Source organism: Pristiophorus japonicus, chromosome 8, assembly GCF_044704955.1.
Source record: "Pristiophorus japonicus isolate sPriJap1 chromosome 8, sPriJap1.hap1, whole genome shotgun sequence".
NCBI classification, from domain to species: Eukaryota; Metazoa; Chordata; class Chondrichthyes; family Pristiophoridae; genus Pristiophorus; species Pristiophorus japonicus.
In genome coordinates this window covers 89,636,359-89,651,392 of record NC_091984.1, presented here as the reverse complement: position 1 = coordinate 89,651,392, position 15,034 = coordinate 89,636,359, and the positions used below count along the sequence as shown (strand labels likewise).

Below are 15,034 nucleotides of genomic sequence, written 5' to 3'. Positions count from 1 at the left end.
AAAATGTATTAGAAATATATTAAGAGCAAGAGGATAACTAAAAAAAGGGTAGGGCCTTTTAGACACCATGAGGGTAATCTGTGTGTTGAGGTGGGAGACGTAGGTATGTGGGTTCCTCATGAATACTTTGCGTCTGTTTTCACAAAAGAGAGGGGCGATGCAGACACTGCTATAGGGGAGGAAGCGTGTGAAATATTAGATGAAATAAACATAGTGCGAGAGGAGGTATTAAGGGGTTTAGCAGCTTTGAAAGTGGCGAAGTTCTCAGGCCCGGATGAAATGTATCCCAGGCTGTTAAGCGAAGCAAAAGAGGAAATAGCAGAGGCTCTGACTATCATTTTACAATCCTCTCTGACTTCAGTTGTGGTGCCTGAGAACTGGAGGACTGCTAATGCGGTACCTTTGTTTAAGAAGGGAGAAAGGGATAGACCAAGTAATTACAGGCCAGTCAGCCTAACCTCGGTGGTGGGAAAACTATTGGAAAAAATTCTGAAGGACAGGATAAATCTTTATTTAGAAAGACACTGATTAATCAAGGACAGTCAGCATGGATTTGTTAAGGGAAGATCGTGCTTGACTAACTTGATTGAATTTTTTGAGGAGGTAACAAGCAAGGTTGATGAAGGTAGTGCGTTTGATGTAGCGTAAAATATGGATTTTAGCAAGGCTTTGGTAAGACTGGTCACGAAAGTAAAAGCCCAGGGATCCAAGGCAAAGTGGCTAGTTGGATCTAAAATTGGCTCAAAGGCAGGAAGCAGAGGGTAATGGTTGATGGATGTTTTTATGATTGGAAGGCTGTTTCCAGTGGGGTTCCGCAGGGCTCAGTACTAGGTCCCTTGCTTTTTGTGATACACCTCAATGATCGAGAATTGAATATACGGGGTATGATTAAGAAGTTTGCAGATGATACTAAAATAGGCTGTGTAGTTGATAATTAAATTGTAGACTGCAGGAAGATATCAATCTACTGGTCAGGTGGGCAGAACAGTGGCAAATGGAATTCAATTCGGAGAAGTGTGAGGTAATGCATTTGGGGAGGGATAACAAGGAAAGGCAATACACATTAAATGGTAGGAGTGAGAAGTGTAGAGGAACAAAGGGATCTTGAAGTGCATGTCCACAGATCCCTGAAGGTAGCAGGACAAGTAGATAAGGTGGTTAAGATGGCATACGGAATGCTTGCCTTTATTAGCTGAGGCATAGAATACAAGAGCAGGGTGGTTTTGCTTGAAGTGTATAAAACATTAGTTAGGCCACAGCTGGAGTACTGCGTGCAGTTCTGATCACCGCATTACAGGAAGGATGTGATTGCACTGAAGAGGGTACAGAGGAGATTTACGAGGATGTTGCCGGGAGTGGAGAATCTTGGCTATGAGGACAGATGGGATAGGCTGGGTTTGTTTTCCTTGGAACAGAGGAGGCTGAGGGTATAAAATTATTGAGGTGTGTAAAATTATGAGGGGCCTAGATATAGTGGATAGAAAGGGCCTAGTTCTTTTAGCAGAGGGGTCAACAACCAGGGGGCATAAATTTAAAGTAATTGGTAGAAGGTTTAAAGGGGATTTGAAGAGAAATTTCTTCACCCAGAGGGTTGTGTGGGTCTGGAACTCACTGCCTGAAAGGGTGGTAAGAAAAATAAACCCTCACTGCATTTAAAAAGTACCTGAATGTGAACCAGTAGGGCTACGGATCTAGAGCTGGAAAGTGGGATTAGGCTGGATAGCCTCTTGTTGGCCGGCACGGACACGATGGACCGAAATGGCCTCCTTCCGTGCTAAACTTCTATGATTCTATGATCTAAGAAGAAAATATTCTGGTGCAGATTATTTTTTCTGATTAGATCACTTTTGTACGGAAGGTACCAAGCAGCTGAATGATAATGAAACTCTGAACCAAGGTTTCTGTTCCTACAGTGGTCAAATCTGCTGGCCACCTAGAACTGCTGCAGAGTTGCCTCTCTTCCGCGGCTATGTTCACGTCCAGGTGTTCCTGGAGATGGAGCACGCGGTGTCCGCCAGTACGCTTAAAGCCTTCTGTAACTGGTGGGCATTAGAGGGACTGGAGTGCATCATCAACTCCGGGACCAAATTTTAATTTGATTAAATTTTCTTTAAAATTAAATTCGTATAATTTACAGTCAGTCGATGGTGCCCATTTAAAAACGGGGCAGGCCCGTGCAAACTCTTAATGGTGATGACAACAGTCATCAATCACCGAAAATATCAAGCATGCATGCAGCTGACTGATACAGGAACATGTTTAAACAGGCAGCTATCATGACTGCATTGGCAGGCTCCGCAATGCTTTTAACATCAAACCACCATGTAAGAACAGGTTTAATCTGCTTCTTCCACTTTTCAGATCCACTGCCCTGCAAGGGATATATCGACAGTCAATTACAACAGACCTATTACCCACTGTGAAAACGCAAGTAAGCATTAGGTAAAAGGGTCATCAACTTCTTCCTGACAAAGTTGCAAACATAGAACACATAATAATTAAGAATAACTAGTAACAATGATACAAATCAGCAACTGCCTTCCATCTCTGACTGCCTCTCCCTCTTCACACAACTTCTGAATTTTGCTTTACACTCCATTTGCCCCTCCCCACCCCCAGCGTTACCAGGAGCTAGAATTCTATATCCTCATAGCCCAGTCCTTTTGGACTATTATACCATACACAAATCAGTCAGTTGTAACCAGCTTGAATGGCATTAAGAAAGAGCTGACAGGACAATTAATTCTCCACTAACATTAGAAATGATGAAGAAAATAATGTTTGAAATGTTAGACCACTGGACTTGGTGTGTACTTTTAAAATTTAAGTCTGTATGGGCTACAACTATACTGCACCCAGTGTGAAGCCCAGTCAGTGCCAGACTAATCCTGGTGGTGGTATAATGTGGCTCACATCATCATAGGCATTCCCTCGAAACGAGGATGACTTGCTTCCATGCCAAAAATGGATGAGTTCACAGGTGTTTCAATGAAGGACCTAATATTCCAGATCCTGAACTACATGTTGAAGGGTGAAAAGTGCCTGTGCGTGGATTTTTTTTAACATGTGGTGGCCGTTGCATACCAGCCACCACACAGGCTTGACAGAGCTAGGTCTTGGTCCAGTGGCAAGGATTAACCAAGACGATTGGAGACCAAGCTCTGCTGCATGGACCTAGTGCGCACACGTATCGCAGTGTGGGCTGGCCCATGCTGCCCCTGGGCCCTCGCCTCCTCTGGGCCCCGATCACATCGCTCTATGAATTCTTGCCGCTCCTTCATCCCAACCTCGCCACTCCTGCTGTACCTGCCCGCACTGCAGTCAGCCGTCGCCCTCCTGCAGCAGCACGCGCTGCAGGAGGGTATGCTGCTGTATGTTGCTCCCTGTAATGGCCCCGGCCTGCTGATGGTCTTCGGCCTGCAAGACTATCAGCAGGCCGGGCCATTAGAGGGAGCAATGTGCAGCGGCTCGGTCAGGAAAATGTGGCTCACAATCAGATTGCCAACTGACGAGTTATGCCAACAATTTTGTGTTGCTACACCTCTAAGATCATAACTGCCCAAGTTAAAATCTTACATCCAAAAAAGTATCATTGTTTGGATACATTATAGTGTTCAATAAACACTTTTGTTTTCAAAATAAAAAATTTTCTTTATGCTCATCAAGATGTGGTATACTATTATAGCGGATTGGAACACATTTCTATTTTGGCCACTGAATGCCAGCATTGAGCACTCCCTGTTTAAGTATAGCACAAGTCAAATTCATGGTAAAGCCTTCCCATTTAGCCCCAAGAGTCCGTCTTTGCCAAACACAGACGAATATTCCCTTTTGCATCACTGTGCCATTTTTACATTTCTGCACACTGGCTAACTTGTGGGCACAGTGAAATTACAGTTAGTTCCAATTTCTGCCACTGAAATGAACAGCCAGCAGAACTGGGTTGAGACCAATTCAAAATGATTTCATGTGGCACACAAAAGCGAGGGGTCTTTCATCTAATGGATCTGAACCAGAGCCAAGGCAAGTTTCAGAGCTGATTGTACAGTGAATCAATCAATTATATCGCCCTGTTACCAGTAATTACAAAACAAAATGTTACTTACTTTCCAGATCTCGAACACAAACTCCATGTAAGAGTACGATGTGCTTGTGAGAAACTTGCCTCATCATGCTAGCTGTCTCAAAGAAAGCCTGGGGAGAAAATACCATTTATTTCATTAGTAAAAAATACAGTAATTATAAAGTAATAGTGCAGTTGCAGCATTTTACTGTAAACATGAAATTAATTTTTTTTTAAATTCTGCCAGGACTGATTGGTTTTCTGTAACTTCAGCTCATGAACTGTAATGCTGAGAAAAATATTGTTACAGTAATAAAACTACTTAAACATCAGGAATAGCTTTAATATTATAAACCTTGTGTTCTAAGGCTGGAAGAGGTTACAGGTATAGAGAGAGATGAGGCCTTGGTGGAATTTAAACACAAGGAGAATAATTTGAATTTTGAGGCATTGATTGACTGGGAGTCAAAGTGGAGCAGCAAGGAGGTGATGAGTAAATGAGACTTTGTGCAGGATATGATATGGGCAGAGAGTTTTGGATGAGTTGAGGGGAGGAGAGGATACCAGCCAGGAGAGCATTGGAATAGTTGAGTCCAGATCTGATAAAGGCATGGATTTCAACAGCAGATATTCTCACAGAAGGACGGAGGCAGGCAATGTCATGGAGGTGAATGTAGATAGTCTTTCTGATGGAAAGGATTTGGTTTGAAACTCAATTCAGGAAAAAACAGGGCTTTGAAATTGAAAAGAGAATGGATCAGTCTTTGATATAATTTCTAACATTTTTTCGAGTTTAAAAAGTTCATTCACCTTCCTTCTCCTGGATCCCACTGTTGTTTTGGAAATGAGAGAATATTTTGAGAAATTGAATGTTTGCTGATTGCAAAAAAGCTTTAAAGGCTATGTTTTCAGCCAATCAAAAGATGGGACCAGCCCATTCTCTGCTGTGTCTTAGATGTAAAAAAACAGGAAGAAGTGGTCTCCAGAGCCCAACCTTGTCCCGACATATAAACACATCTGCAGTAATGAGGGGGTTACGAGTAGAACATTAATTCCAAAAAAAAAAGTTACTGCACTGCATCACAGTTCCAGCTTACCAGTGATATGTCTCTGTGACTGGGATCGAGGATTTTGAGGACAACTCTGATATCTTTCGCATTGTAGAAACTTCCATTCTCCTCATCATCATCTTTGTAATTCAGTGTCCCAGAATAAATGTTTGTTTTGGTTCCTCTACCAAGGTGTTCAAGCTGGTATTGGGTACAAATCAGTTAAATATACTGTGCATCAGACCAGATGCCAAACCACACACACACAAGGAACAAAACGGACACGCATTGTTGCTGCCTCACAGCAATAAAATAAATTGGGAAGTGGAAACAAATTGGGAAGTGGAGAGTTTGATTTCGGTCAGCAGCTGTTTTGGGTTTAAAAACAAAAGAGCAGAATGGCGTGTTGGAGCACTTCACACAGCAGTGCCACGGAGTGATGGGATGTTGGGTTGATTCCCCCTTTTGCTGAGTTTCTGATCTCAGCTGTGCTCCTGCAATAATTGGCCCAACAGTTCAGTGAATAAATGCCAAGTATTGTACTGCGACAGAGTCAAGGAAGGATCCAATTTCAACTCCTGGTCTACCTTGAATTAGCTGATCTCAGCCATGACAATGGTGGAGGTGTTAAAATTGATCTCAGCACCCCTGGACAATGGAGGTTTTAAAAAAAAGTCAGCCAGCATTGCCACTGTTATGCACCATCAGTAAACCATTGCCAGGAAATGCACGTGAGCAAACATGATCAGGGTCAGTTGTGATAGCCCCTAGTGTCAAAAAGCATAGCAACGTTTACTGTCCAGGCTCACGCATGAATTAGGTAATAGAAGGCCTCAGGCAGATATGGAACTGAACCCCAGCACAAGTCAGTCACAGTGGAATGGGATGATGCAGGACCCACCTGACAGATCTCCTCCTTACGGATTCGGTGGAAGCTCAATTGGCTTAAGTTGTAGTTGCTTGTAGTGAGCTGTGAAATCTGGGACTGGCTTTTTGTCACCACTAACAGATTGGAGATTTCTGTGGCAAGAACACATTAGAAAAATGATTTGATTTCTGTTTTGTCAGTACAAACAGTCCCGTATGCAATGTGAAATCTGTTGTGCGCGACTCTACATAAGGGAGAGTTTTTGAAAGAAGAAAAACTTGCATTTCTATAGCACCTTTCACAACCACCAGACATCCTAAAGCGCTTTACAGCCAATGAAGTACTTTTTGAAGCATATTCACTAGTGTAATGTAGGAAACATTGCAGCCAAATTGCACACAGCAAGCTCTCACAAACAGCAATGTGATAATGACTAAATAATCTGTCTTTTTAGATAATGATTGAGTGATAAATATTGGCCCGGATACCAGAGATAACTCCTCTGCTCTTCTTTGAAATAATGCCATAGGATCTTTTATGTCCACCTGAGAGAGTAGACGGGGTCTCAGTTTAACGTCTCATCCGAAAGGCAGTGCCTCAGTACTGCACTGGAGTGTCGGCCTAGATTTTTGTGCTCAAGTCTCGAAGTGGGGCTTGAACCCACAACCTGCTGACTCAGAGGCGAGGGTGCTACCCACTGAGCCACGGCTGACACTCTTACTCACTCAGGGCGAAGCTTTCTCTTATTCATTGTGTAGCAGCTGAAAAGTTATCAATTGTGGAATAAAACTGAGAATGCTTAAAAGGGGGAAGTGTATTTTGCTGATCTCCCACATAAATCAGCTGTGACACAGTAAAAAGGGAACTAGATCAATTCCTGATCCAGGAAGGGATATGGATTTTGAGCAGGAAAAATAAATGTTTCTGTCAGATCCTGAAACAAAACCTAAATGACAGAGTAAGTTGAATGGCCTCACTTTGCTCCCAGGTTCTTGCAAATCTAAATATTATTCAAGGAGATATCTCTACACTAATTGCATTTCACATTTTGCCTGCTTAGTGTTTTATGCCATTATACATAGATCACCATGAAGTTTAGCTGTTTAGCTCCAGTGACATTGAGAGTCTGTGGACAGTACTCCTCCGAAAGGAAGAGAAGGGAAAAGGGAGAAAATCTAGAGGAAAACACGCCTTCACTCCCCAGCCTCCACAAAAAAGAGGTAAACATATGCACTAGCACAAAACACACCCAGTCTTGGTCTTAGATTATAAATCTAGCTCCTATGATAAGGGTGGGTAATGGCACAATGTTTCTGATGCAAGTACACCTGCCTCTGATCTCTTCTCACATCTCTAAATTTATGAACATAAGAGTGACATCCAGAAGAATTCCTGTCCTCAGATATTTGGTTGCTGCAGCTGCCAGCAACACTATGCTGGAACACCAGCAGCGAACAAAACTTTCTCTTTTAAATGCAATGAAGAAGGTCGAAGCAAAGTCAGAAAGTAATGCAACAGTAAAAATGCAGCAAAAGGAATCCGAAGAGCAGAAAGACACATATTTCACTTGCAATACGAAAACAGGATCTTTAAGAAACCAACTCAGAAAGGCCAGAGTGCTCTTCTCGGGTTGGAGTTAAGGTGCAATGTTGATAACAGATTAGAGGAAGCTTTGATCTGTATCTAACTTCTGCGGCACCTAATCTTACGAATGCTTAATGCTGCATATGGGTGCACAAAATGGGAAAGTATTCCACACCCAACACTACCATCCATCTTGAACGCAAATTTCACAAAAAAACTGAAAAAAAGATGATATTATAAACCAGTAACTTGCAGACACAGACATGGATAAGGTTGTTAATCGCATGTGCATGTTATATAAGAGACACCCTAACTAGGAGCTCTCGGCTGGAATAATTTGCTCTTGGTAGTAGGGATGCCATAATCCTGATGCTTGCTAACGCCACTAAATGGACATCAGTCTCTTTAAGGCTGCATTAATACTGCAGCAATTTATGTCTCAAACTGGTTGCTGCAGTATCAGTTCCAGCTGGGCAGTGTCCTGGAATTCCAGTTGTCCTGCTCGGGAGAGAGCTCTGCACATACATGGTTGAAATCCTGCTTTCTAAACAATTAACATTAGCTACATTTAAACCAGGTTTGATACCATGTTAGATTTACACTCCATGTGACACCAAATCAAAGCAGTGAGAGACTTCCCCCCCGCCCCCCCCCCAAATTACCAGTTGTGGGGACGTTTACTGGAATCATCAGGGACAGCTGTATATCCAGATTTGCATACAGGTTGTGTAGCTGGGAGCAAGAAGTTGCAAAGGGACATAGATTGACTAAGTAAGTGTTCAAAACGTTAGCAGTTCAGAGTTCAATGTGGGGAAATGGAAGCTCATCCACTTTGGATCCAAGAAAGACAAATCGGAATAATAGCGAAAGATTAGGAACTGTGTAGGAGCAAAGGGATTTGGATGTCCAAGAACACAAATGACTAAAAGTAATGCACAGGTACAGAAAGTAGTCAAAAAGGCTAATTGGATGTTGTCCTTAATCTCAAGTGGGCTGGAACACAAAATGCAGGGAGTCAGTTGTACAGATGGTCAAACCCCATCTGGAGTACTGAGTTCAGTTTTGGGCACTGTACCTCAGGAAAGATATATCGGCCCTGGAGGGGTGCAGTGCAGATTCACCAGAATAATACCAGGGTCAAATTATGAGGACAGGTTGCATAAATTTGGCTCGTATTCCCTTGAGTTTAGACGATTGTGGGGTGATCTAACTGAGGTCTTTGGGATTCGATAGGGTAGATACATAAAAACTATTTCTTCTGGTGGGGGAGTCCAGAACATGGGAGCATAATCTTAAAATTGGAACTAAGCCATTAAGGAGTGAAATCAGAAAGCACCTTTTTGCACAAAGAGTGGTGAAAATCTGGAATTCTTTCCCCAAAAGGCTATGGATGCTGGGTCAACTGAAATTTCCGAGACTGAGATTGACAGATTTTTATTAGGTAAACGTATCAAGTGATCAAAAACAGACAAAAGGAGTTGAGCTACAGATCAGCCATGATCTAACTGAACTGCGGAACAGGCTTGAGGAACTGAATAGATGGACCTGAATAGAGATGTGTACTCTTGATTTGCGAACCTAAAATAAATTAAACTTTAAAGTAGAAAGGTCAGTTGAGACCACTTCAGATTAAAGAGACTTCATAATGGTAGCTGCTCCTATGACAGTAATCGATAGGGTAGATACATAAACACATCTCTAGAGAGCATCGAGCCAGATGATTTCTCAGTGATCGTGTTTTTTTTTTCCAGCTATTATCATAGATAATTTAAAGTTCAAAAAGTAGAATGTGTACGCTTGTTAAAAGGACTGTGTGGGCGTATGTGTGGGACTGCATATGTGTGTGCGTGGGCTTTTAGGAGTGCGTTGGTTTCTATGTGTGGGTTCAAAGGAGGGAAGGTGCATACATGTGGCTTTTTATATTGTCAGCCTACGACTCTATATGCAGCCTACAAATTACTTATTGGCAATTAATTTTAGCAAATCTATACTGTGATGATGACTTTTTGTGCAGATCATAGCTCCACGTGCGAAACAAAGCAGAAAGAATGGCTGTTGAGGGATGGTTTGTATAGGAAGGCTTAACTGACTTGGAATTTCCATTTAAATAAAATCTAAATGAAAGTTCATAGTCTTAAGTATATTTGCTTAGAATTTATAACAAAGATAGTATTTTCCTTTTAAAGGTCCATAGAAACATATATTTCAATTAAATTCCAGTTTAAGTCAACCTGCTCCTTCAGTCAAACAGGAAACAAAAATCTGATAAACAAAATAAGACCACATTAACTATGTCCTTCCTGCACTGGATTTTGTTCTCAAATATTTGATATAAAAGGGTGGTGGTGGGCACAATGATTTCAATAAGTGTAAAATAACGGGCATAACATACCACGTTGTAGAGGATTTCCTGAGATTTGGGGTTAAAGGAAAACAATGGTTCTTTAAACAAACTCTCCAAATAAACCTCCAACATGAAAATAAAGTCAGGATTCTCAAGCATGGTACAGCTTAATAGGGTATGCAGAAAATCACACCAGCCACGTCTAAAGGTCAGTCAGAACAAGATGTTTTGATAAGGAGCTTCCTTTTGCAATAAACACCTAAAGAAAACAGATCCCATAAACCACTCTGCTCAAAACAGATTTTCAATTAAAATTAAATATTTAATTTGAGAGAATTCAAACATTGCCGAGCACAATCATTAGCCACATTTTATATCCACTCTACATCTTTAAATCATGATAAAAAGCTTATGCAAAAATTAATTCCATTTATTAAATTAATACATTTTCTAAAAAATAATTAATTGCATGTTCTCAACATAACGAAAGTGTCTGTGATGCTGTGGGTCTACTAAAGTTGTAAAGAAACTGTCTGATAATTAAAGGATAATGTGTCTGATGTACAGGTTTCTAGAGGTAGGCTTGTAACTTGTGAACAACATTCAGGATTGATTTATGATTTTGCTAGTGGGGAAAAAAAAATTCACGTGGCAGTTATATCTATTAATGTAGCTTACTTTGAACTTTGTTATTTTTATATTTGTAAGTCACTCAATGTGTGGATCTTTAAGAATCAAGATAAATATTTTGTTTGTAAACCAACACAAAAGGCATTGGAAAGTCATAGCATTTGAAAGAGAAAAAAGGTAGGTTAACATTTCTGGTAAATTGATCTTGAAGGGTCCCACCCCAAAACATTAATTCTGCTTTCGCTTATAGATATTGACTGACCTCCGGTACATTTCCAGCACTTCATGTTTTTTTAATTTCAGATATTCAACATTCATGATTTTCCTTTCATCTTATCATTGCTTATCCAGATGGGTGTGTGTATAAAAGAGTAACCTTCAAACATATATCCAAATGTCTTGACTACCCCTGCAAATAAGTCTTGTTGCAGCTAAAATATTACAGATTAATCTAATTGGTTGCTTTAAAAAACAGAATTGTCTAGCTGGCAGTTTTATTCATGCACTTTCAAGCAACAATTAAATATGCCCAGTTTTATTTAAAAAAAACTTTGCATCTTCAGAACTGCTCACTTGTTGACACTATACTTGCTAAGTACCTATATTGCACAATCAGCAGTTAATACACTAAATAATTTTTGAAAAAATGTATTTACATAAAAATCACAGCATACCAGAAGATTAGAAAAGAATAAAACATTACATTTTTCAGACTTTTTCGCTGCTAAAACATTATGCAACTTTCTGTACTGAACTCTCAACTCAAATTATTTTTTAAAAGGGGAATTCTACTGATTTCAGTTGGATGGCCACAGGGATAATTGACGTCAGTACCAATTGACTAGGAAGGGAAAAATCACTAATCTTTATCCAGCAACCCCATTCTGAAAATGTGTCCGACTCAACTGTGAGTTCCTGCAGAGTCCAGCAGCACTGAGCTAAGCTCACCTGTGAAGAATGGCTATTTGGCAAAGAAACTGGAGAGAAGGTGGCACCTGTGGAACCTTCCCCGAACACCAGTTACTATCTTTAACAGAGGAGGGGAGAAAATTGGATGGGGAGAAACAGATTCTAATCGTTGATGCTGTCTGCATACCATAAGTTCAGCATATATGCACTTGCTGATCAGTTAGAATCTAAAAGAGAGGTTAATATTTCAAGTGGAATCCTTCATCAGAATAGTTAGAATAAAAGGCCTCATGTGGAATGTTAACTTGTCTTTTTCTTTCAGATGCTGACTGTATTTCCAGCACCATCTGGGTTTTAAAAAAATCATATTTCCAGTATTGGAGTTTTTTCTCATTAGGTTTACTGATTGGTCATATCCTTAAAATAAAGCACATTTCTTATTATTTTGAGTAACAACATATTTTGAAACTTTTTTTTAAAGTCTTATAATCCTCACTAATGCAATGCAGGCTTACGTGAATTTATGTTTAATTCAAATTATCCGTTAAATCAATTTTTTTCAAGCACAAAAAAAGTTAACTTTGTTTTGATCGAGCTACTTAATTCAAATTACTGGATAAATTGATTTTTTGTGCAAAACAAAATCATGTTTGAATTATCAGGGGTAGACTGTAACAAGGAATAGCCTACTAACACAGAATCACCAAGCACCAGCAATGAGTTGGTAAAGAATGACCACTGATATATAAAAGTATACCATTAGCTGCAATATATACTGAACAAGCTATTGCTGTATTTACAAAATTTTATTTTATAAGTTACAGATTTGCTGCATTAAGTATACAAGGGTGCTTCATTATTTTGTTTGTGTTTTATTGCTTCCTTCTGATTCTCTCCCCCGTCTTTCCTGAAGGTGGTAACTCCTGTTGGGTTTTGGTTTTATGAGTGTCAGTCGTCACCTGCTACCTCACCAAAGTGTATATTTTTCATATGTCAGCCTAAACAATGCATGTCATCAGGCTATTTGTTCATGGAAGTCATTACAGCACAGCCCATTGCTGTTGCCACTCAATACCCACATGCAACACTTTCCAGCAGGACTCAGTGATGGTGGTCCAGAGTGGGAGCCTTGGCTAACTTTTTCCTTCCTAATCCACAACGAGGCCAACTGTGGTGTTCCTAATGCTGCCCCAGTTAATTCAGTTTTGACCAAAGATGGTGCCTGGGTCTTTCGTGGCTTGTGTGGCTCTGTCCCACATTGGGCAGTGAACTGAGCCATCAGGGGAGTTAAACACAACCACTCTCTAATGTCCCCTATACTGTGACCTGACTACTGTACACCAAGCCATAATTTACCAAAGTGTTAATGACCACATCTTCTCTGATGATCTTGCCCCATACCCTCCAACCTCATAGTTCCCCAATGTTGCACACCTCACTTCTACCGCTTCCCTGAGAGCACTGTCTTGGTAGACCAATTGTTTCAGCCTCCTCCTGTATCACCAAACTAATTTCCTCTTATCTTAACTATTTCTCCCTTCGTGTCCATTCCCTATCCACTCCTATCTGTGACACTTATGCCCTCGGTCACTTTCAACAAGTTCTGATTTTCTGCCCCTAACTGTCTCCTTTTTATTATGGAAGTAGAGTCCCTTTACACTTCGATCCCTCCTTGGAACTGCCCGAGGCCCTGCATTTCTTCCTTAAACAGCGATCTAACCAGTCCCCATCCACCACCACTCTCCTCTGCCCACCTGGCTAAGCTCAGCTTTTCCTTTACTCCATTCACTGCCTCCAGGTAAAAGGTGTTGCTATGGGAACCCACATGCTGCCTCCTGCTCACATCCTGGGCTCATTTTGGCTGAGAAATGTCTTTAAAGGCAATTAATCTTAAGTCCAAACTCAAAGAGATAATTCCATGTCAATTTTTGATGCATTTTATGTAACAAAACAAAGAAAAAGGCTACCAGGAGAGTACACACTCTCTAGCGTGCAACAAATCCAACCAGTAGCAGTTTTTCTCATTGTCAGGACAGTTCTGGATAGGCTTCAAGGTTGATCTGAATTTGCAATCCAATGAAAATGAAGTAAACCACTCTAAGCGCCAGTCAGCTCCTCATCGCCGGACTGGCTTGGAGGGAAGACCACCAGAAATGATGTGGGAGAGATGTGGGGGAATTTGACATTTCTTTATCTAAAGCAAGTAACCAATTTTTATAACTGTAGCTTTTCAAATAGATATTGGAGGAATACTTTGAAGACAAGGTCATCTCCCTAGATTTTCCTACCACTAAGAGTTTTCTAGAGCTATTAACTAAGAATAATGAAGAGGGTTTACTAACACCTTTTGCCACCCTAATTAGGGTACAAGAAAACATTTGTCATTTGATAGTTCATCTTTCTCACATTTCTAGCCTCTATCCCCTCTCTGTCTAGGTCACAACTTTCATGTGTCTATTTTAATTAGTACTATTAAGGTCATGGAACTCACTGCCTGAAAGGGTGGTAGAGGCATAAATCTTCATCACATTTAAATAGTACTTGGATATGCAATTGAAGTGCCGTAACCTACAAGTCTACGGACCAAGAGCTAGAAAGTGGGATTAGACTGGATAGCTCCTTTTCAGCTGCACGGGCACAATGGGCCGAATGGCCTCCTTCTGTCCTGTAAATTTCTAGGGTTCTATGATTACACCTCAAGCTTCCCTTTCCTGTTGATTCCACGCTCCAAATATGCCATCCTAAATCCTTTTCCTCTTTCCTGAATCCAAATGGTTTTGAAATCAAGACTCTTTGCGCCATCTCCTACTTCAGCTCAGGACTTGAACACTGTAGACTAAACTGCTCAGTCTTCCTTCCTCTTAGAGTTTACAGGCTTTGAAAACCCACGCTTGTCATCACCTAATTGTTATTATCTGATTTACTTTATATACTCTCCGACTCTTTCAAACCACGACAGTTCCCTGCACAATGGCCCCTGGCTCTTACACCTGGGTTTCTTTATTAAAAAGGTAAGAACTCATGCAGCTTTTCCAATCTTACCTCTTGGTTTTGGCGGACAGCAGGTTTTGAGCTGGAAGCTCACATCCTCAGTTTTAAGAATCTGGCCTTTGAGATGACTCATGAGCTCCTTAAGGTTTTCAAAACAGCTGTCGGAGCCGTGCAGCCTGTATCCAGAATTCTTGCTCACTTCAATCTGAAAATTCTTGTACTGTTTTGTCATTCTTGAGCCACTGCCTTGATCACAGAAGTCAAAGCACTTGAAGAAAACAATGGAGTTTTGTGATTAATTAGAAACAGGTTGTTGTAATTTATTGTATAGAAGGCGAAGTCAGGGGAGAGGCAAGTTATTTCCTGTTCAAAACACTCATCTAACTCTTTCACTTAACTCATCGTATGTGATACGTAATACAAAATATCCTTGATTTTTTTAGCCCCAGTGAGACCAGTATTAATGCCACCTCTTCCCTTTAAAGCACTCAGGCGAAGACGCTTACAGGGACCACCATGTGTATCCTGCAGCAGCTCTGTTGATTTCAGAGATCTGGGGTCAATCCAATATTGTCCAACTTCCCCCCCCCCCCCTC

At 40.8% G+C, this 15,034-nt stretch overlaps 1 protein-coding gene across 8 annotated transcripts in view; it reads right to left on the bottom strand.

Annotated features, from left to right (window-relative positions):
- Nucleotides 1-15,034, bottom strand: part of jak1 (Janus kinase 1) — a 145,334-nt gene that overhangs the window by 23,857 nt on the left and 106,443 nt on the right. For all 8 annotated transcript variants that reach the window (XM_070887025.1, XM_070887023.1, XM_070887021.1 and 5 more), the window contains 4 exons: nt 14,490-14,706; nt 6,014-6,132; nt 5,161-5,313; nt 4,107-4,194 (listed from right to left, as the gene is read on the bottom strand). In XM_070887025.1, the coding sequence (XP_070743126.1) occupies nt 4,107-4,194; nt 5,161-5,313; nt 6,014-6,132; nt 14,490-14,706 (577 nt within the window). The remainder of the gene's footprint in view (nt 1-4,106; nt 4,195-5,160; nt 5,314-6,013; nt 6,133-14,489; nt 14,707-15,034) is intronic.